Source organism: Lepisma saccharinum, chromosome 12, assembly GCF_977018435.1.
Source record: "Lepisma saccharinum chromosome 12, izLepSacc3.1, whole genome shotgun sequence".
Taxonomy (NCBI): domain Eukaryota; kingdom Metazoa; phylum Arthropoda; class Insecta; order Zygentoma; family Lepismatidae; genus Lepisma; species Lepisma saccharinum.
The window spans coordinates 36,434,358-36,459,565 of record NC_139240.1 but is presented as its reverse complement, the minus strand read 5'-3'; the positions used below and the strand labels follow the sequence as shown (position 1 = coordinate 36,459,565).

General features: G+C 37.6%; 1 protein-coding gene across 1 annotated transcript in view; it reads right to left on the bottom strand.

Moving 5' to 3' along the window:
• Positions 1-25,208, bottom strand: part of LOC145995981 (QRFP-like peptide receptor) — a 539,079-nt gene that overhangs the window by 101,374 nt on the left and 412,497 nt on the right. The window contains exon 5 of the mRNA XM_083132095.1: positions 19,853-19,991. Coding sequence (XP_082988221.1) covers positions 19,853-19,991 — 139 coding nt within the window. The remainder of the gene's footprint in view (positions 1-19,852; positions 19,992-25,208) is intronic.

Sequence of the window (25,208 nt, the reverse complement as noted above, 5' to 3'; positions counted from 1 at the left end):
ATTTAGGACACAAGGAATTCATCGAAGTTGATCACCGTAACAGTAATAATTCATCTATTTTTTATAGATGACTTGGGTTGTATGGCGTGACCATTTCGAATACACTAGAATGTCAATGTGTGCAGCATAATCTAGAAACTTTATTCTTTCAGGGCAACAAGTCCCTGGAGCCTGGAACCACTGTCAAAGTAATAATTTATGAGGATTTGTATTTTGAGTGTCAGAATGTATTTCTTTTCGCCCCTTCGTTACTTTCATTTAATCACAATTGAAATGACTTTAAATAAAGATGACTTAAAATAAAACAAATCAACCAGAACTTACTCTTCCAAAAATGGAGTTTCGTTAGTTCATACCTCTTAGAAAGTTGAGGTGGTAGTTTCAATTGCACAGCGTTTCTTTAGTGGATCAAGGCAGCTAATTCCGTGAACAATGACATTGTTTTCTGAAAGTCTCAATTTGTCTCAGGCAATCACCCTGTTAAAATGGACGCATCTTCTGTGGTGATAAAATGACACGTTTGGTGCGAGTTCTTTCTGTATATTTTTCCCCAATGGCATAACGCTGTCGCATTATAATGAAGAGGTCATGTGTTGGACTCCCCCCTCTCCTGGTGGAAGCACAATGCACACTGGTTCGGACTACACGTTAAACTGTAGGTTTAGTCCCGATTAGCCTATCTGAGCATAAAAGTGGACTTAAAAACAAACTAACAAGATCGTCTTCTGGATACTTCGCGACGTAACTTTTTTCCTTTACTTTATCTGCATCTACAGATTCTGTCGACATTTTCGGCTGATTCGTGTGGCAAAATTTGTGTGTCGAAAGAGGATTTCTAAATATGATAAGCCAGTCATTAGCAATTGAAAAATTCTGTAGCTTTTTCCATACATAACTGGTTTATTAAAATGTATTCACTTCGGTATTGTAGTGATTATTGTGATTCGTTCGTATTAGTAGAACGAATATGAAGTTGATATTTCGGATATTGATATTTGAAGATGACATGTATCTAAAAATTGTAATGCAATAAAAAAAGGACACTTCTGGAATTTCAATGCACAGCTAATTAAAACTATACTATACTCTCTAGCATACTTAAACCCGAAGGTTTATGGCTGCAGAAACACAAGCCTTCAATCTGTTTCTATCCTGGGCAAGATCAATCCAATATTTCCTATCCTTACTGATTTCTTTTAGGTCCATCTCAACGTTATCCCTCCATCTTTGTCTTGGCCTTCCTACTGGTCTCTTACCATCAGGTTTCCCAACAAGAATCCTGTAAACTATTCTTTCCTCTGCCATTCGTGTCACATGGCCTGTCCATCTAATTCTTCTTGATTGAATTATTCTAATAATGATAATAATAATAATAATAATAATTAAAAAGTCGAAATAATTTATTGTGTTGCTGGAGAAGTAACGCTAAGATGGTGTTTTTATTTGTTTATTTGGAGATTATTTTAACCATACCCAGGCTGGGATTTATATACGTATGTGGAGGCCCGAAGGTTACAGCACCAAGATCTCACTCCAATCCCCTCTTCACAGTTTCAGTTATAACTTCTTGCCAAGTTACATGGTGTGGTTTGTTATTATATTTTTTACCACATCCGAAGTACCTAATTTTTTCATTATGTGGTACTTTTCAAAGCAGTCTTCCCCAGTGAAGGCCTGGAGCTGCAGTCCTCAAGTTTACCCTAAATTCTGATCTAATCTTGATCATACCCTGCATAATTTTGAGCCTCCTAAGCCTACTAGCTGCTTTTAATCATGGAAGTATTAATTGGATCACAGTTTTTGTTTCAGTAGTTCTAGTAATTACTTTCACTTTCTAATGAGAAAATTGGCTTTATATGGGATGATAATACACGTATGTGAACATTTCTAGCATAGTTAATATTCACAAGTAAAATGTACATGTTATGAACACCAGAATACACTTATTTATTGAATCATTCCTATATCCTCAAGTATATGTACTTATTGAATTTGATTGCGTGGGCACAGGATTTTTTGGGTGGGCGCTTGCCCACCCGTGCCCACCCCTGTCGCCGTCCCTGCCGGAACGCACTTCCAGTATACCCACAGCGTAGACAGTGTAGCTGCAGCGAAGCGTCAACTCTGTGCAAGTCACATGCAGCCCGCGGAGTCTGAGATTGGCCGGATCTCGTTTACTATATTAGGAGTGGTCAGTAATAATTTATATCTGTGGTCATACTTGAGATACACATGTTAAACTTCTGGATTTGGATCAAATGTGTCATATAAACGGCTTTTTACAATTTAATTGAATTTGCAATTATGCATTTCAAGATTGCACGTTTACCTAAAATTTCAATTTTTGAAGCATCTAGTGAAGATCTGCATTTGACTTCTTCCACAGAGATGCAAAAGCAATCCGTCCTCACGTACAAGAAATCTCAATATTATGTCAATTGTGGATTATGAACTGTATGATGTTAAGTTCCCCGTTCTTGCAAACTGGAAGAAAAAACTACACTTTTTAGTGAATTTTTCATTATAATACGAAAATGCAACGAAGAATAATTTCTAGATGACGCTTATTAAAAAATACATACTTGAAGCTTTCCAATGAGGTATATTTGACTTTTTTCCACCCACGGAGTACAATTTTACAAGCATGCAAACTGAGGGCTCAATACTTTTGTCACGGATGGCTTACAACCTGATGTAGCAGGCACGTGTTGTATCGGAAACTTTCTAACAAAGTTAAAAATAATAGTCAACAATGTCGATATGAAACAATTAGCCCAGAATTTTTCATGTCAAACCTAGACCGACAAAGTAGTGTTACCATTGTTGACATTTACAGTTTTGCACATTGTGGTTGCAAATAAACGTTTGCCGCTTTCAAACCAAAAGTATAACATGAATAAAAAATTTATTTATAATAGCCTACCTCCTGTCCGAGTCGTTAGCACGACACCAGGTTCGAATCCCGGCCTAGGCATGGATGTTCATTGGGATGTTCCTTTATCAATTTAATCATATTACCACAGTAGAATGACAGCACTTCGTTCCTACGCGTCAGCAAAAATTTGATGCGGCTGGTGTTATGTTACATCCGGTCGTAGCGGGCCACGAGCGGTTTTATTGTTGAGTCAGCAGAACGTGTCTGATCACGTTGAAGACATCGGAAGCGGTGGGGGGAGGGGGTCAATGGATTTGTCACGTTGTTTCTTGATGTATGCTAACCTAACACATGCATATGTTTGTGTGTGTGTGTGTGAGTGTGGAGGAAATGCGCGCGCAACCATTGCGTATGATGGAAAGACATGAAGAAATGATTTAAAGATGGCGCTGAAGGTGCTGTACCCCCCCCCCCGAAAGCTTAGCGGCTAAGGTTATTGCTCTGTAAAACAAGAGGCGTCGAGGGTTCGATTCCTGGTAGAGTCAATATTGATCGATTGATAGATTGAGTTCGTTTTTTTAAGTCCGTTTTATGCACGGTAAAACTAATCAGGATTGGACCTACAGTTGAAAAGTGGTGATTCGGACCACTATGTGCCTCCACCGAGTATCGAACCTGGGACCCTTTGATTACAAGGCGACGATGTCAATATTGAATGGTCTCGATTAGTCTGTGTGTAAATAAAGGCAACAAAATGGTTGAGTTCGAAAATCGAGTTGGGTTAGTGGTTAATGTTGTCACCTGGCAATGAAGAGGTCGCGGGTTCGATTCTCTAGGTAGTTAAATTAGGCCAATTGTTTAGTCCCGCCATTATAGGTCCCTGATTAGTCCATGTGTGCATAAATAGTGTTTGAATAAAATCAATATGGTGGCCTTGGGTTAGTGGTTATTGTTGTCGCCTGGTAATGAAGAGGTCGCGGGTTCGATTTTCTAGGTAGTTAAATGAGGCCAATTGTTTTGTCCCGCCATTATAGGTTCCCGATTAGTCCATCTGTGCATAAATAGTATTTCAATAAAATCAAAATGGCGGCCGTGTTTTGTGTTTAGCGGCGGCGGCGGCGGCGCGGCGCGGGGCGGGGCGGAGCGGGGCGGCGCGGCGCGGGGGTGTTTTTTATTCCGCGAGATGTTTTAACCAAGTGGTTGAAGGTTCGATTCCCAATGTTGGTGAAAATTGGATATTCAATTGTATTTGTTTAAAAGTTCCGATTAGCTTTTTGTGCACAAAGAGAAAATGAACTAATTGGAAATAGGATGTTTATGCTGTAATGAAAAGGTCCCCGGGTTCGATTCACAATGTCAAATTGGCTGATAATGATGTTGTTTTTAAAATAAAAAAAAAGAAGTGTGAATAAATTAGAATCTGTTGTTTTGCCGTGTGGGGCCCCAGTAACGATTATCTTAAATGCATAAAGAGTAGGTAAAATAAGCAAGATGGCCGTCACTATTGTTTTGTGATCAAAGAGGAGTCACAGGTTCGATTCAATCAAAGGAGGCAACATTCTATGTTTCAATTCCATGTAAAAGTCTAAAGTTATGTTTCGATTAACCTCAATGCATAAAGAGGAATTAAACAAAAACAAACAAAATGGCGACAGATGTGATAAAAGAAAAATTGAATTAGTTTTTTTATAGTGACAAGAAAAAATAGCGAATCACTGTTAGAAATAGAATGAAAATAAAGATACTTGCCTTTGCGTGTCCAGCGCTGTGCAGAAAAGCTCTCATGCTTTATCTCCGACAAGTCCACAATACACAATTTTTTTATTGTATAGTTAATTATTAATGTTGTTATTAACACAGATTCTTACCAGTGTGAAGAAAAGCTCTCATGCTTTATCTCCGACAAGTCCACAATACACACTTTGTCATTATATAGTTAATTATTAATGTTGTTATTAACACCGATTTTTACCAGTGTGAAGAAAAGCTCTCATGCTTTATCTTCGACAAGTCCACAATACACATTTTTTCATTACATAGTTAATTATTAATGTTGTTATTAACGATTGTTACCAGTAAAAATATAAACCATGAGGATTTTTAAAGGGGTGATAAATGAAAAAATAAGCCAAGACATATATTTTATCCCTGTTTATTACCAATATTTACAAAATTCAAAAGAGCCGCACATACACACACATATGTAAAATGTTTATATTGTGTCACCAGTTTATCAGCATGTTATTTAACAAGTTTTTATTCTTCAAGTTTGTTCACTCACCCACATAAGGAATTGTGTCACTATCATATCTATTTTCTGCTGCAACCACTGAATTAAAATGTTTCACTATTTTTTCCACAAGCATGTTCTCGCAAAAAAGAAACACTTCTTTGGAAAGTCTTTTTCCGTCGATGTTTTGTATAGACAAAGGCTCAGGTTTTGTACATCCATGTAGATGGGAAAGCACAAACTTCTCCTTATTACATGCATGGACAGGGGAAATATCTGTGCAACCGAAACATTGTTCGCGAAGGTCGAGAATGCAAGATTCCACACAGTTTCCAAAATATGATTTCAGATACGGCGACACTGTTTCACACATAACTTTCGCATGCTCGATGCACACAAATATCTTCATAAAGTTCCGCCACGAACTTTCTGCGATGAACACTATCTCCAGGGAACCGTAAGCTGGTTTTTTCCTTATAATGATCTGACGACGATTGTACAGTGTGGTTATCAGCAATTCATGTTGCTCACTTAGTGGGTAGGAAACACGAGGCTGCTCACCTGGAATAGCGATGTAATTGTCGATTACTGGAAACAATTCCTGAAGAGCGTGCCACTCCTGCAACTGTAGTTCAACACCGGCCGCCCCGCTTCTGTGTAGCCTGACCACAGGTTGGAAATCCAGATGAGAGGAAAGTCCGATTGAGATAACCTTTGTTTTCGAAGCATTCAAATAGTAGACGTGATCAAATAATATCGACTGGCGTATAAGACTAGTTACTTGTTTTTGTTCTTCAGGTAAATGCTGATCGCTCTCTTTCTGAAGAACCCCCTTGAAATTAGTGTACGGTTGAAATCTTTTTTTCAGCGGCATCGAAATAGAGGATTCCATGACTAAGAACTGCGAGATACTGCATGTCGCAGCGTGCAGATATACATTTGAAGAAATGCGTGGGTGTGTTTTTGAGACGCATGCGCGCGTAGCAAACCAAGCATGTGCTGGACAAAAAAGGTGGAGGGGGCGGGGCGTTACAAAGATCAATGGTGAGAGAAAGATCAGCAGAATATCATAAACGTCATATTGAGGAAATATTGGATAACAAATATTAATTAATTTAATTAAAGCATCAACCGCATTGTCGATCTGAAATTAGGTTTATAGACAGGGGGCAAAATGGAAAATATCGACGATGTTCTAGTATTGGATTGTTTCTGTATTTCCATCGGTATAATCCTCCACCACATTTGAAGCATACTGTTTTATCCTCTTTTTGAATGTAAAATAATCCTGCTTCGGACAGAGCTTCTACAAACGGGAATTCTTTTGATTGCCAGTTTCTGAAAGAGGACAATCTAGCATTGAAAGATCCCATCTCTGGATATTGCGTCATTGTTCTGTAAAGACACAAAACAAGATAAATATTATAAGTAAGCTGTTGTAAACTGTAACGCTACAAAATTATTAATATACTATTAGGACTATATGTAACTTGTATAAAATTTCAAACAGTATTTACTGTCAATATTTTCTAGTATACGTACCGAGTATTATAAATTTAATTTACGAGTCAGCAAATAAGTTGTTATAATATTGTCGTTTTTTATCGGTACTGGGAATAAAATTTGAAATTTATGCATGGGTTTACCAGAGGCTCTATGGAATAAATACAGAAAACAGTAATGCCCACAGTACACAGACCCGTAACTTTGTATCTGATGAGTGTTGTACGTATAGAATTTAGAGTTACTTTCCAAAAATCGCAAATGGTTATGCACATGTGGAGGTTTTCCGTAACTATCAAAAAATTCCCCCCGGGAGTTACTGTCTATGTAAGTTGCTACCCAGTGCTTCCCGGGGCTATCTTTGGGGTCTGTATTTACAATCAACGCTGCTGGTAGTTCCACATGTACAGGTAATTCATTAGCTGCGAAAACCCCAACATGATGATTGTCAAAGGCTCTATTTGATATTAACCCGTGAAGCAAATTTAAAGTCGACAGCATTGCTGGACACTAAATAGTAATATTGTGCAACTCACCTTGTTATACAATTAATCCAGATGAATATCTCTTTGATTATTAATTTCCATGAGAGCGTCAAATTCAGAGTAGATAACACAAGTCACAGTAGATTCCAAAGCCGATTTGAAGTGGACTTCCAAGCTAACAGCCCCTTGCCGTTGAAGACTGCAGTGGGTTATGGCACTTGCAGCTGCGTCTGGTGTTATATCGAAAACAAGTAATGCGTATCCCTGGGGGTATTCCTCACGCGATATATTGTTTCCTTCATCCATATAGTGTATCCCTGTTCCAGAGAATAATGTGTGATATGCTGTTATGTACTTGTTGTTTTCAAAGTCTGGTTGAAGTGGTTTGCCGGAAATTTGGACTCCATCAACATATAAAGTAAAGAAGTTGTAATTGAAATGTTGAAAATTGAATGGGTTTGTAGACAGAGTGCCGTTGAATGCATCGTTGGTAACAAACCCCACAACTAATCGTTTCGGAAGACGTCCAAGTATCACATTGTCAATTGTTTTTGAAACAATATCTTTTGGAATAGTTACAGCTTTAAGTTGTACTCTTGTTAGAGGGTATTTTGCTGTATGTTTTTGCAATATGCGATTGTGACTAAGTTTGATGGATGAACTGACCGATACTTTTCTCACATATAGTGTAGCATCCAGAATTTCCACTTTGCCTTCACTGTCAACTAATCCCATCAAGCAGAAAGTGTTTTTCGAAGGAATCAGTTTTATTCGCATTTCCACTCCATTGATCAAAAATTTCTCTTGATTGAAAATATCAGAATGCAAGTAACCAAACATATCAAATGTTTTACTCTGTTTTGTTAGTTGGTTACGTTTTGTAAAGCCTTTGTTGTCTTCCGAAACGTTATCAAAAGCGCCTGCTGTATCTTTGTACCACAATGCACTTTGGAGATGAGATGATTTTGCAGATATGTCATAGTTCAGTGCTTTTTCAAAATAAGACCTGTATGGGTGCATGTGAGATGGAAACGAGATGAGTTTGTTATTTAAGTAGATTTGTACTTCGCTGAACATTGCATTGAGAAAATCATTGACAGGTCCAATTGTTTTATCTGTGGGTAGCAATAACTGACCATTCGCTTTTACAATTCTGGCATCTATATTCAACATTGTGTGTGCTAAATCCATATAATCATCACCATGTCCAGGTATTACAAACTCGGTGGGGGCATTATCTGCCAGAGAACTAACAGGTTTGTATCCGATGGTGTGGTGTTCTAAGATGCTTGTCTGAGTAGGTTTTACCGAGAAAATATCCAATTCACTTTTAAAACACTCACGTGATTTCTCCCTAATTAGCGCCATATCTAATCAAAAATATCTGATGTTATTTGAATTTTCTTACGGTTGCGTTTGGTTGTTTTCTTGGTGTTTGTATTGGCACTGGATCTCTTCTTTCTCTGAGCGATCCTTCCAGTTCGCTGTCCCGAAGCAGAGTGATTCCTTTTGAAATGTTTATGCCCCTGATAACCTGAACCAATCATTTCCTTTAGCTTTGTTTCAGCTTTTCTTTTAAGATTTGATCTGGCATCCGAAATTCTGGATTGTAGTGACTGTTTTAGGGGTGTTTTGTCTACAACATCACCTAACACATTTACCCCTGTTTTTAACATTTCTTTCCCTACAGCTTTCGCTCCTTTTTTGATAAGAGGCAATGCTGACCGAAAAAGTCCTCCAAGAAAACTTCCAATGCCATGTCCTTTTTGATAGGCAGCACCGTAATATATGTTACCCACACCAGATCCAGCTTGTTGATGGTAGTATTGAAAATATGGGTCATTCATAATCAGAGCTTTTCACCACAACGTCTAAAATGAAGTTTCAAACACACTAGTCCGAAGGATAATGGGATGTGTGCACCAGTGCTATCCCTTAAGTCAACTTCTATTTGTTCGAAATTATGTTTCTGCACTGGGATGTAATGTGGTAAATCGAAAATTTGCACACCATCACTTCCAAAAGTATGTTCCATAGGATTAATGTTTATAATACGTAATAGAGGAGCGACAGCATCTCCCACCATATGTGATTCCGCAATATCTGTGTAAATATACATCTGGGAAGCAATTTCTCTCACAACATTTGGAGGCGAGCGTCCAATTTTTACTTCTGATAGATCATCGGTCTGTTTAAAACCTAATATCCGTGCCAGTTGAGGTGACAATCGTACATTTATGTTTCTCTGCTTGATAGATATATCAACAGTCACATGTTTGTACGCAGGATGATTTCGGAGACTAAAATTTAATGTTTCAGAATATTTATTGATTTCTGCAACAATGCTGTTTATAGATGCGTAATAGCCTTCGGATATTCGAAGTTCGTTCCATTTGACATCATCCATAGATTTATATTGAATATAGTTGTTAAATCTTGTAATGTTTAGTATTGAATAAGGATAATGCACTTCTACCAATGCCATCTCCCATTTGTTGGTGTCCAACTCCACACGGTTCTGAAGCTTTGTGGTGTAATTAGTTAGAGTATTACTTGGGAAATATTTCATGGAACTGTTACTAGGCAAAGTAAGGTAGAAAGCGTTTGCATTTCTCATGATGTGTTATGAAGGTTATTTGTACCACTGATGAGAATACCTACAAAAATTTATGCCTCTCTCTCTCTTTTTTGACTCCAAAAACGATGCGCTAATCCAACTGTCAAATAATCTGGAGTAACCTTTCCAATGAACTAACAACTTTTTACTGGCTCCTTTACCTTTGGTCGCAAGGATTTTATCAATTTCATGCATATCCGGTAAGCGGACCAATTGCAACTCTTCCGTATAAAATGTTCCATCGATTTTATGTCCTTGTAGATCTTTTAATTCATACACTTGAGGATTTCTTTTCAAAATACGTTCCACCACACATATTTCTCTTGTCCAATTTTCCATGTAACCTTTGTCAAAGCGTTTTTTGGTTTTTGTTATTCTCACTGTATCTCCTATTTTGAATGGCATCTTCAATGACAATAGTGGAGATGAATCAGATTTGAGTTTTTTGTCATACATATTGTGCCATACTTTCAAAACCTTCTCAGGAGTAACATCTGCTGGTGCCATTTTAATACTCGAGTGAATTTTATGATTATAAGCTTTGAAAAGCTTTGGGAGTACATTAACATAACAGCTGGTTCTTTGCTTAGTAAAATACTTCCACATGCATTCCTTTAAAGTTCTGTTGAATCTTTCAACAATACTAGCTTTAATATCAGGATTCTTTGTTGTAAAATAAATTACATTTTGTTTTTTGAGATATTCCTGCACAATACTGTTGGTAAACTCACGGCCTTTGTCAGTTTGTAATTTCAAAGGTTTTCTTTTGCTTTGTTTGAAAATTTGCTGGAAAGCCTTTTTTATACATACACCAGTTTTATTTTTTACAGGGACAGCCCAAGCATGCCTGCTAAAAATATCGATAACTGTGAGTATATATCTGTACCCTTTGTTGTGATTCCGCAAACTCTGCATGTCATTCAAGTCAGCCTGCCATTGGTCATCGATATTATGCACAAAATAAAAGTTTCTCGGAAATCGACGCTTTACAGGTCTATGCAAAGTGTATGCAGTTTGCTTTGTCAACCAATGTTTGATTGTTGACAATGGTATGGATTTTTTTTACAGCTTTCCATAGTGTTGAAGCTGTAGAATAGGATGCTGGATGAGATGGATTGTACCAGATATTCTCTAATATTTTATCGCTCATGGTTTGTATCTTGACCAAACTGGAACAGTACGTTTACGTTTGTGCCCTGGAAATGATGATACAAAAGAAATTGGTTCCTTTTCTTCTTCTTCTTCTTCTGTTAATTCTTGTGCCTCTTCTTGGTTAGCTCCGGACAGCGGAACATGGCGTCCGGGGTTGCCAAAAACAATCTGTTGAATAAACTCCTGTCTCCGGGGGTTTCCAATATATTCTTGAGGAATATTAGATAACGCCAGAGCTCTATTGAATAGTTGCCACCCAACAGGATTGCTTGTTTTTCGTGGTCGAATTATATCCGATACTAGATCGACAATATTTGAGCCTTCAATTTTATTATTGTTAATAAAAACTGCCCCATATTTATCCCAATCAATATTACTATTATGTAAAAGACGTTCATACAACAGTTCGGCTTTTCTACGATACATGCTGGGTGTAGCAGCTAAAATTTCTTCTTTCATATCAGTCAACTTCTCAGTAGATTCTGTAATCGGTAGCGACACAGGTTCTCTTTGTTTTCGAGTAATAGACAGAAATTTTTGGAGCACAAGACTGTAACGATTTCATTTTTCATCATCCGAAAGACCTTTGAGATTCAAAATTACTTGCATATCCTGATCCAATTGCGATAAGGATGTAGACGGTGCAGACATAACAGGATGTCTCATGTTATCCATAAATTCTTGAGGTATTATAACCATTTTTTTGGCATGCTCCATGTTCAGATTTTTTTCACTTAAATAAACTTGATAACATACCTCCTATTAAAGGGGCTAATAACGCAGGTAAAAATCCTCCGTGTTGCACTAGTATCTGTTTCTTCTGCTTTGTAGAGTGTCATTTGGCAGAGAGATTACGTATCACCTTCTTGTACCGGCTCAATCTTGTTTTCTGAGGTGTTGAAAGAGGAACATTCCCTTTTAGAACGTTGTAACAACACTCACAGATTGAATTAACTAAGGAAGAATCAGCAGCTTGTAATATCGCTGTGCGAAGAGCTGGTTTAGCATCCGACAAAACTTGGAGCACTTTAGCGTGTTTCACTCTTGGAGCCATGATGACAGAATAAACTACTAGTGATTATGCTTGCTTTTTTGTAGGAATATATACATAATTGATATCATCGTCGGGAAATATCCGCGACCGAAAACGTACTTCTTCCGGAGTGTTCTGCTTCAGATCAAACAGCAAATATCCATGGGGTTCAGCGGTGGCATTGTAATATGCATCTTTTATAAAATTTTGATTCTCCGGGTATACTTGTCTAGATAAATAATTAATTTGGGCTCTGTCTCTTGGATTTTTGAAGCATACAATATAATGACTATTTAAAGATGTATCCCTATTCCCTTTTCCCTGATGGAATAGATTTTGAGTGATAAAGAAAAGACTAATATCACGATAATGACACCCTTTTGTAAATAAATCTGTGACTCTTTGATCGCATTCCCTCATCTGATCATCGATAATAATAATATGAGGTCCAGAATTTGGCACAAATTGGTCAATATTAGGCATTCCTTCCCGAAATTGTACAAAACCAGGGAAATCATTGTATGCAGATTGCCATTCCCCGTAGCACACCAAAATATTGTTGAATTTTACATTTACCATTTGGGGTAAACACTGGAGAAAATGCTTCACAAAATATGTCTTTCCACATCCTGATGGACCAGCCAATATTGCAGAGAACGGGTGTTTCCACAAGCACTCCATTTCTCAAACTGTGAAGAATGTTTTAAATTACATATAATATAAAAATCGAATGTTATGAATATTTTTCTAGTTGTTAGATTTTACTGATATGTTGTATCTTCAAATTACATATATATATATTATATTGTATTGTATTATATATATATATATGCACTTCATCAATAAATAAATATGCGTGTGTGTCTGTATATATATATATATATATATATATACACACACACAACACACACACACACACACAGATACAGCCAATTTTCTTATAGTACAAAATTCATTTTACAACAGCACAACAAATCCCAGATAGCATTGTACGCATGCGCGTTTGTAAACCCCGCCTACACATTCCGAGCATCAGCGTTGTGTTAGATAGCTCTCCATTGTTTCAACAACGATAAACAGCTTGGTGGCCCAGATCAAATTGGTTCTGGAATCTACTGTAACGTGTACCGTCTACTTTGAAGTATAAAAAAGGTGAGTTGCACAATATTACTATTTAGTGTCCAGCAATGCTGTCGACTTTAAATTTGCTTCACGGGTTAATATCAAATAGAGCCTTTGACAATCATCATGTTGGGGTTTTCGCAGCTAATGAATTACCTGTACATGTGGAACTACCAGCAGCGTTGATTGTAAATACAGACCCCAAAGATAGCCCCGGGAAGCACTGGGTAGCAATTTACATAGACAGTAACTCCCGGGGGGAATTTTTTGATAGTTACGGAAAACCTCCACATGTGCATAACCATTTGCGATTTTTGGAAAGTAACTCTAAATTCTATACGTACAACACTCATCAGATACAAATTTACGGGTCTGTGTACTGTGGGCATTACTGTTTTCTGTATTTATTCCATAGAGCCTCTGGTAAACCCATGCATAAATTTCAAATTTTATTCCCAGTACCGATAAAAAACGACAATATTATAACAACTTATTTGCTGACTCGTAAATTAAATTTATAATACTCGGTACGTATACTAGAAAATATTGACAGTAAATACTGTTTGAAATTTTATACAAGTTACATATAGTCCTAATAGTATATTAATAATTTTGTAGCGTTACAGTTTACAACAGCTTACTTATAATATTTATCTTGTTTTGTGTCTTTACAGAACAATGACGCAATATCCAGAGATGGGATCTTTCAATGCTAGATTGTCCTCTTTCAGAAACTGGCAATCAAAAGAATTCCCGTTTGTAGAAGCTCTGTCCGAAGCAGGATTATTTTACATTCAAAAAGAGGATAAAACAGTATGCTTCAAATGTGGTGGAGGATTATACCGATGGAAATACAGAAACAATCCAATACTAGAACATCGTCGATATTTTCCATTTTGCCCCCTGTCTATAAACCTAATTTCAGATCGACAATGCGGTTGATGCTTTAATTAAATTAATTAATATTTGTTATCCAATATTTCCTCAATATGACGTTTATGATATTCTGCTGATTTTTCTCTCACCATTGATCTTTGTAACGCCCCGCCCCCTCCACCTTTTTTGTCCAGCACATGCTTGGTTTGCTACGCGCGCATGCGTCTCAAAAACACACCCACGCATTTCTTCAAATGTATATCTGCACGCTGCGACATGCAGTATCTCGCAGTTCTTAGTCATGGAATCCTCTATTTCGATGCCGCTGAAAAAAAGATTTCAACCGTACACTAATTTCAAGGGGGTTCTTCAGAAAGAGAGCGATCAGCATTTACCTGAAGAACAAAAACAAGTAACTAGTCTTATACGCCAGTCGATATTATTTGATCACGTCTACTATTTGAATGCTTCGAAAACAAAGGTTATCTCAATCGGACTTTCCTCTCATCTGGATTTCCAACCTGTGGTCAGGCTACACAGAAGCGGGGCGGCCGGTGTTGAACTACAGTTGCAGGAGTGGCACGCTCTTCAGGAATTGTTTCCAGTAATCGACAATTACATCGCTATTCCAGGTGAGCAGCCTCGTGTTTCCTACCCACTAAGTGAGCAACATGAATTGCTGATAACCACACTGTACAATCGTCGTCAGATCATTATAAGGAAAAAACCAGCTTACGGTTCCCTGGAGATAGTGTTCATCGCAGAAAGTTCGTGGCGGAACTTTATGAAGATATTTGTGTGCATCGAGCATGCGAAAGTTATGTGTGAAACAGTGTCGCCGTATCTGAAATCATATTTTGGAAACTGTGTGGAATCTTGCATTCTCGACCTTCGCGAACAATGTTTCGGTTGCACAGATATTTCCCCTGTCCATGCATGTAATAAGGAGAAGTTTGTGCTTTCCCATCTACATGGATGTACAAAACCTGAGCCTTTGTCTATACAAAACATCGACGGAAAAAGACTTTCCAAAGAAGTGTTTCTTTTTTGCGAGAACATGCTTGTGGAAAAAATAGTGAAACATTTTAATTCAGTGGTTGCAGCAGAAAATAGATATGATAGTGACACAATTCCTTATGTGGGTGAGTGAACAAACTTGAAGAATAAAAACTTGTTAAATAACATGCTGATAAACTGGTGACACAATATAAACATTTTACATATGTGTGTGTGTGTGCGGCTCTTTTGAATTTTGTAAATATTGGTAATAAACAGGGATAAAATATATGTCTTGGCTTATTTTTTCATTTATCACCCCTTTAAAAATCCTCATGGTTTATATTTTTACTGGTAACAATCGTTAATAACAACATTAATAATTAACTATGTAATGAAAAAATGTGTATTGTGGACTTGTCGAAGATAAAGCATGAGAGCTTTTCTTCACACTGGTAAAAATCGGTGTTAATAACAACATTAATAATTAACTATATAATGACAAAGTGTGTATTGTGGACTTGTCGGAGATAAAGCATGAGAGCTTTTCTTCACACTGGTAAGAATCTGTGTTAATAACAACATTAATAATTAACTATACAATAAAAAAATTGTGTATTGTGGACTTGTCGGAGATAAAGCATGAGAGCTTTTCTGCACAGCGCTGGACACGCAAAGGCAAGTATCTTTATTTTCATTCTATTTCTAACAGTGATTCGCTATTTTTTCTTGTCACTATAAAAAAACTAATTCAATTTTTCTTTTATCACATCTGTCGCCATTTTGTTTGTTTCTGTTTAATTCCTCTTTATGCATTGAGGTTAATCGAAACATAACTTTAGACTTTTACATGGAATTGAAACATAGAATGTTGCCTCCTTTGATTGAATCGAACCTGTGACTCCTCTTTGATCACAAAACAATAGTGACGGCCATCTTGCTTATTTTACCTACTCTTTATGCATTTAAGATAATCGTTACTGGGGCCCCACACGGCAAAACAACAGATTCTAATTTATTCACACTTCTTTTTTTTTATTTTAAAAACAACATCATTATCAGCCAATTTGACATTGTGAATCAAACCCGGGGACCTTTTCATTACAGCATAAACATCCTATTTCCAATTAGTTCATTTTCTCTTTGTGCACAAAAAGCTAATCGGAACTTTTAAACAAATACAATTGAATATCCAATTTTCACCAACATTGGGAATCGAACCTTCAACCACTTGGTTAAAACATCTCGCGGAATAAAAAACACCCCCGCGCCGCGCCGCCCCGCTCCGCCCCGCCCCGCGCCGCGCCGCCGCCGCCGCCGCTAAACACAAAACACGGCCGCCATTTTGATTTTATTGAAATACTATTTATGCACAGATGGACTAATCGGGAACCTATAATGGCGGGACAAAACAATTGGCCTCATTTAACTACCTAGAAAATCGAACCCGCGACCTCTTCATTACCAGGCGACAACAATAACCACTAACCCAAGGCCACCATATTGATTTTATTCAAACACTATTTATGCACACATGGACTAATCAGGGACCTATAATGGCGGGACTAAACAATTGGCCTAATTTAACTACCTAGAGAATCGAACCCGCGACCTCTTCATTGCCAGGTGACAACATTAACCACTAACCCAACTCGATTTTCGAACTCAACCATTTTGTTGCCTTTATTTACACACAGACTAATCGAGACCATTCAATATTGACATCGTCGCCTTGTAATCAAAGGGTCCCAGGTTCGATACTCGGTGGAGGCACATAGTGGTCCGAATCACCACTTTTCAACTGTAGGTCCAATCCTGATTAGTTTTACCGTGCATAAAACGGACTTAAAAAAACGAACTCAATCTATCAATCGATCAATATTGACTCTACCAGGAATCGAACCCTCGACGCCTCTTGTTTTACAGAGCAATAACCTTAGCCGCTAAGCTTTCGGGGGGGGGTACAGCACCTTCAGCGCCATCTTTAAATCATTTCTTCATGTCTTTCCATCATACGCAATGGTTGCGCGCGCATTTCCTCCACACTCACACACACACACACAAACATATGCATGTGTTAGGTTAGCATACATCAAGAAACAACGTGACAAATCCATTGACCCCCTCCCCCCACCGCTTCCGATGTCTTCAACGTGATCAGACACGTTCTGCTGACTCAACAATAAAACCGCTCGTGGCCCGCTACGACCGGATGTAACATAACACCAGCCGCATCAAATTTTTGCTGACGCGTAGGAACGAAGTGCTGTCATTCTACTACCACTATTTCTCATCCTCACGATTAGTCAAAACTGGCATAAAAGCGAAGTAAATCAACCAAGTCAATGAATCCTCGCTTTCGCAATTCTTTTTCTTCATTGTAACTTTCTTCTAATTAACGCTGGTGTTGCAACAGCCAAGTCCGTCGTTGAAAATATCAAACATTGTAGTTAGCACAATCGGTAAGCTCTTTATACAGAAAAATCGGTGTGCTCTGTGAAGAAACCAACACCAGACTCACTTTGATCGTATCTTCACCGGAGCGAAGCTTGACCGCTAGTGTGGATGCCCCCTGACCGTGAGCGGAGCTTTAGGGAAGAGTAACCTGTGTGTTGCTTGAGCGTAGATGTGAATGAAGCCTAAAGCGTTGAAACAGTCTTCATTAAAGCCCGATGGTCTTCCTGAACGTGGTAAAACGCTTATGTCAAAATTGCCCTCTTTGTAATGACAAATCCATTTTCTTGCCCTGCTTTTCCCGTTCACATTATTCTCCCCGTACAAGGGACGAACGTTTCGAGCCGCCTCTGCTGCCTTTGCCCCTATATTAAACTGAACAGAATATGTTGGAAATGGTTTCCCCCCTGCTGGACACTTATTGTTCTTTAGCCCATAAATAACACCGTCTTTCTTCAACTGTAAAATTCAATGCGTATTCACAAGCACAACAGTGCCACTCCAATTGATGAACATTAAACGTTAACAAACTCCTAACACCGCAGTGTTGCCATACCAAACACGAACTCTACGAACTTATGCATCAAGCCAATAACATGTTTTGTAACTTTCTGCCACTCATGTTTGTTAAAATTATGTTTTATGTCACTTGTTATGCATCTGCAAATCGATTGGAGTGTTATAACAGTAAAATAAATATATATATTTTACATTTGCAAAAAGAGGAAAGTCACCAAAACTGACACAGGGCTCCTAAACCGAAACACCCCTATTTCACAGGCAAGAAATGCTGCCACTTTGCGCTAACAGGGTAACTCTATTCCTTAGGCTTCCAAGATACTGTGCGATCAGCGAAACGAGCGTTGGCGACGGTTTATTGTGTAGGGAGAGATTTGGGGTGAGTGATTTCATTACATTTGTTTGTCTGTGTATAGCACTATATTATTCACACTGGAATGACGTGTAAAGTTTTAGTTTTATCACGTTATTGTAGATAGAATAACGATTCCGAACATATATTTATTTTAGTTGTGAAGATGTGGTGTTTGTGAATTTTTTTAGGTTATTGTTCTTAATGGAGTCGTTCCCTAAACCGATATACGTCAGTAATTATGTTCCCTAAACCATTCCGCGAGGTGAAGATACCATAGATTTAGATGCTGAATGTATTTTTCTGAAGGACTTCATTCTGAAGGTGCCAGTGGTGAATGTGCATAATGTGCAATCTTTGGGCTAATGTCCAATGTGCAGGTGCAGAACACTGTGTTTTCTGTAAATGACTTGCCATTGGGGACTAAATAGTCCAAAGAAATTATATTTTCTCTCATGTTAATTAAAGGAATTGCTTTATTCTCTAATAGAAGGCATTAAAATATTATTACATACATTTGCTTGTGTTGCTTTGTACTTTAATTCCTTATTTAAAGAGGTATGCCGGTTTAGGAACCCATTTCCTCAGATGGCATAATTGTACCTTTTGTGAAAAAAAAACTATTTTCTGAAACAAAATATTGATCTTATAGACATTGTTACACAGCTTAGACTTTGGCATGGAATTGATGCATACATTGATGTATTCCACTTCGGAAAATTCCTCCTGTACTCAGAGTTAAGAGTAAGAAGCAAAATGGTATGTCGGTTTTGGTGACTTTCCTGTAAATACATTATTAGATTGAAATTTATATTGGTGTCAAATACCCATATGCATTTACTGTATTTGCATGATCGCATAAATTCCCGGTATACACTCTAGTCCAAAGAGCTATTCTTCCCGGAGCATGTTATTAACGTTTTCATCACTGTAACAGACTATTTGTTTATATAAAGATTCATATAGCTTTGCCATGCCCATATGTAGAAATTGAGCGTGTTTGTGGAGTGAATAGGTCTGTAATAAATGTTGATGTGAATTGTAATGTCGGTTTCGCATAATCAATCAAAATGATGGTGGAGTTGATTCGGGCAACTAAGCTTACAGGCAGAAACCAAATGTTAGATAATAATCAACATTTAATTATTGATAACAACTCAAATGAGAATTTTCATTAAGTAATACATATGCTTTTATTGTTAACATAGAGTGTGTGCATTTTGTGTTTGAAATTGACTATGGCCATACATGACAGATTCAAATTGATTCTATTTAGTTAAAATGTTTTTGGGTTTTCCTTATCCAATATTCAGGTCAGGTTTATCTAAGGAAGCCTTACACCTTTCATAAATTCACGCTACGCCACTGCCCTATCCTTTTTTCTTTATCTCCTTCTCTTGCTCTATCCTTCTTTCTTACTGTCTTCTCTTATACCCTCTCTTTCTTTCTCTCTTGCAGTAATCTTTCTTTCTCTCTTTCTCTCTCTCTCTTGCTCTATCCTTCCTTTTGAGAAAGAAATAAAAACGAGAGAGGGAAATATAGAGAAGAGGGGGGTGGAGAGAAAAGATCTAATACTTTTTTGATAGATATACAAATACAAGTAAATCCTTTCCCTGCCAATTAAAATAAATTCCTCACCTGCTTCACCGTCTTGCTCTCCTCAGCAGACTTCAAGTCGTTGATCTTCTTGAGGGCCTCTTTGAAGCTGGAGCCTCCGTGGTGCTTGCTGGTCAACGGGTAGCTCTCGTTCCCTCGTAGGGGCGTCAGAGGGGTCAGCCTGCGAATGAATAGCACAAGACAATGTTACAGCTTGGGCAATAGTCAAGGATGTATCGGGTGGCCAGAATTAAAGTTACCCAACTCAGAGCCCTCTGTAGCCTGTTGAGGCATTGTAGAACTCTGAAATTTGGGAATCCACTATGCAGACCATGAGGAAGAGGATGGCGATAAAAATAGTAGTTCCATTTTCCGCAACCAGGTTGAAATGTGGCGCTGTACTTCCATGATGGTTTGGAATAATGACGTAAACTGCTCCAATTGGTTATGGATTTGCCTTTATACCTTGCAATCTTGCAATAAACGAGAGATTATTTTCTCGCAACTTCCAGTCACTAACAAATGTATTTCTAATTAATAACTCAGCTAAATCACTTAACGTGAGTGCTGAACAAAAGTTCGGAAGTGATCACCATGCCACTAAATAAGAAAGAACGTGCATTGCTGGTGAAGTTGTTTTATCAGAACGGTAGTAATAGTGCAGTTTCACTGCGAGGTTATCGTCATGCGAATGGACTTCGAAAGGGGCCCATGACGACGCATGTGTTAGTAATATGATGAAGAAATTTGAAGATACTGGAGATCTGGGTGTTGCAGCAGGAAGGGGCCGCCGGCCAATTTCAGAAGAAGTTGTCACCGAAGTGGCTGTTGCATTGGCGAATAGAGCCTCTTGTTCCAGATATTCTGCGACTAGTGCGCGAGCTTACGTCATTATTACAACCCATCATGGAAGTACAGCTCCACATTTCAACCTGGTTGCGGAAAATGGAACTACTTTTTTTATCGCCATCCTCTTCCCCATGGTCTGCATAGTGCATTCACCAAATTTCAGAGTTCTACGATGCCTCAAACAGGCTACAGAGGGCTCTGAGTTGGGTAACTTTAATTCTGGCCACCCGGTATTTAGAGAGGTATCCAGGACCCCAGAAAGACTTACCAAGTCCAACATTACATAATCAAAATACTTGCTTTTGGATTTTTCAACGGCAGAACTTACATAACATTGTGATTATACTGTTTACGTTCACAGCGCCTGCGCATAAAAATAATGATCATCAATTGAACCTACCGACCTTTTTGGTGTACAATAAAGAATTCATTAAACAATTGTTTCGCATTAATTTCTTTGGTAGGGCAGCTGTTTTGCATTCCATTGCATGCCCATTCTAGTTAACTAGGTGATACTGAATAGACGTGCTGTTATAGCTCTATTCTTCTATCATCTTTTTACCTTTACATCTAATAATAATTAAAAAAAAAAAAAGTAAAGTTCTCCCCTGTGCATAGCACCACGCCATGAAGGCGTATAGGGGGTGTGGGGGTAACGCCCCACACTTTCTTGATCCGGTCGTGAGTGGGGGTGATGTGATCAGCATCACGCCCCTGACCGCCTTTACCCCCCAAGGGTTTCCCCCAGGTACCCATGTTATTCGACGCTGGGTGGGCGCCGGGGCCGCTTCCACCGTTAGAAAAGTTCCCGGATTTGAACCGGCCGGGGATCGAACCCGGGACCTTTATCATGGTAGTCAGACGCGTTACCGACTGAGCCACCGCGGCCATCATCTAATAATAATTATTAATAATATTAATTGACTTATTGTGATAATCATTATATATATATATATATATATATATACAAAATAAACATGTTAATGTTACTAACCCATTAATCAAAGTTTATTATTATTATTATTATTATTACAAATGCGAGACTTGCTTCAGATCTCTTCAGTTTCGTAATATGGTTTTAGATATTCATCAATTATGAATATGCTTAACTGAATATGCTTAATATAGACTGGTTTCAGAATCAGAGAAGAAAAGGAACTTATCGAAATTTCGAAGTCACACCTGGGCATCTCGAAATTTCACGTGCAATACATAGAAAGTTTTGCCTCACGACACCGACAAACTTCCTTACTAACATTTTACTAATCTAAGATTTGCTTTCGATGCTACAAGCCTTCGAGAAACGCTCTAAATGCTGAGAAACGAACATGGACAAACAGTGTTCCCTTTCTTTTCGTTTCGTCAATCAGACCCGTCACAATATCTTTAACAGATATCTTACAATAAAATAAAACATGTCTCAAATCCATTCACACAGAGACAACTCTGAGGGCCAAAATCTCCACACCTAGGCTGTAGGCTGTAGAGAGGCACTCAGCATACACAATGACAATACACAACCGCACAGAGGATTATCCTGACCAGATGATTTTGTTTGGATAATCTCACGGGTGGACGAAACATTTTCATGTAGCCTTTGCTTTGAATGTTATCTCTTGTAAGATTCTATCGTCCTCTCACTATATATATATATATATATATATATATATATATATATATATATATATATAATATCAGAGATATAAAGAAAGCAGGCACGTATGTAGAAATATATTTCGGAGGGGGGGTCCGAACAAAGTGCCTTAAAATAATAATAATTGTTCTTGGTTCAGAGTCTGAAGAAGACCTTGCCAGAAGGTTGAAATGTTACGTTTAGTTTATGTTTTATAATAAAATAAATTTCTGCCTTGGTCAGCATATTGAGTTTTTCAATAATAATGTATATACAGTTGAAACTTGATAACTCGAACTTGAAGGGGGGGAAAAATTCGAGATATCAAGGATTTCGACTTACCAAGGTTCGAGTTATGGAGGGACAAAATCGCCGACTTCGAGTTATACAGGTCTAAAGTTTACTACACTTCGACTTATTGAGGTCCGTGCGACTAAAACTTCGAGTTATAGAGGTGATTAGAATTTAACTTCGACTCATAGAGGTTTTTCATACTCTACCTTCGAGTTATTGAGGTGAAACGGCATCCCATAAACTGTACAAAAATTCATCTTATCAAGGTTTTATTCGAGTTGTTGTGGTTCGAATTATCAAGGTTCCACTGTATTAAAATAATTATAATATTTAATTAAAATAGTATTATTTAATATTATATTTGTATTACATAAATAGGTAAAAAGACGGTATAAGGATAGTTGAATAACAGCAGCACGTATTCATTATCTAGATTACGTATAGTTAAGGTCGGCAAAATTTGCAAAAAGAAATATAATGCAAAGAAAATTAATGTCAAAAAGATAAAGAATTGAAGATTGATTGAGTGATTTAGTTTATTTTACGTCGCGTTTTGTGCCTCTTGGCTAATTTGCGAAGATGGGGATGAGTGATGAAATTCATGAATGGACATTCACAAACAACCAAGTCCGAGCGGGATTCGAACGCGGGACCCTTGGCTTCGCAGCACGATGTGCTAACCACTTTTTTTTATTACATATATTTGCAATTTACATTTCAACTCATTGAGCGAGTGAACATTACAGTAAGAAAATTAGCATACAATCTATTTCTTTTACAGTGAGGTATCCTGTGGTATTCTTGATGCAGGTAATTTACAAATTGTATATTAAAAACTGGTTGCCGATATGTCGATAGGAAATAGGCATAGTGTCCTAAGAGCGATTGTACACTTTTACGTTTTGTTTTTGGGTAATAGGCAAAAGCTGGATATAAAATAATATCTACAGAGATGTTATACACTGATGTTCTACAAATAGTACTTACAAGTTTTCTTATATAGAGCCATGATGTTTGTATTATTTGGCATTCACTCAGTCTATGGACTAAACTATCAGATACATTACATCTAGCACACATTGGTGTATTTATTAATTTAAGATCATAGAGTCTCTCTCCAGTGATTAATTTTTGATGGACAATTATATACCATGCTGATCGGATTCGTGATGTAAGATGGTGAGCCTGAATATTATTCCATATTTCTCTCCAATTCATTCTGGGATTTTGCTCAATAATTTTACACTTTGGTTGTTCTAATTTGCATAGTCTGCGATATATTTCCGATGTCACTGGTATTGTTAATATCGGAGATTGTAATAGGGCATAACTAATATCCACTATTGTTGCCTGAAAATACCATAAGTGTCTACCAGTCTAGTAATATCAATAGGAGCCTCTAGTGAAATATAGTCCAAAACGCTTCTCAAAACTTTACTTGTGAGGCTGAGTGGATGCTGAATCAATGTCTGCGTGTCAGCTTGAATACGTAAGGCCTAGCATTTGAGTTCAATGTTCACAAGATTCATTCCTCCCTCGGCAAAGGGCAAACAAAGTAACACATGCTTTACCCTCAATATCTGACCGTTCCAAATAAACCAATTTACTCTTAAGTTTATTTATATCTAACTTCCGTAGTGGGAGGATTTTTGCCATGTACCATACCTTTGACAGTGCATAGACCTGTACAAAGGTCACCCTTGACTGTAAACTAAGGCTGCGAAATTTATTTGTTTGTAATATCGCTTTAACCCCAGTTGTTACTATATCATAATTTAATTGGATCATACTTTGAATAGAGTGCGTATATATTATACCTAGTATGCGTATCGTTTGTACAACCTTAAAATTACCTCGCTGCGAGTGAGAATGAGCCAAATTTAGATTCAAAAGTGATGATTTTTCTTGGTTTATTTTTAATCCCAACCATATTCCAAATTTCTGTAATACCTGACACGTTGCATCAATATCAGACTGGTCATTTATTAATACAGTAATATCGTCAGCATACGCTAACACCTTAATGGTAGTAGAGTGTATGTTAATTCCTTGAACTTTTCGGCCTAATTCAGAAAGGAAGGGTCTCAGCGCAATACAAAACGCTAACATCGACAAAGGATCTCCTTGTCTTACACCTTTATAAATATAGAGTTCTTTTGTCAGAAAACCATTTATTTGAATTTTTTGCTGTTGCATGTCTATAAAGACTTTTAAATACTGACAGAAAATGTCCACGTATACCGTAGCCCTGCAAAACGTTAAATAGATATTCATGATTTATCGAGTCAAAAGCACGTTCAAAGCCTAATGCTAATATAGCATTTTCAGAATTATTTTTCTGTAGTCTATAACATGTAATTACTTCACGCATCGTTTGTAAAACATTTGTGATTTTCTTATTTAAACCAAAAACATATTGTTCCTCTCCTACTAATTTGTCGACATAGGGAATAAGTCTGCCAAGCATACATCGCGCCAATATTTTGTAATCCGTACATAGGAGGGTGATGGGTCTATAATGACCAGGTTCGCTTGGTTTTGGACATTTTGGGATTAGAATTATAATACCCGTATTGGAAGATTTACCCATTTGATACGTGCTAAACACTGCATTTATCCAGT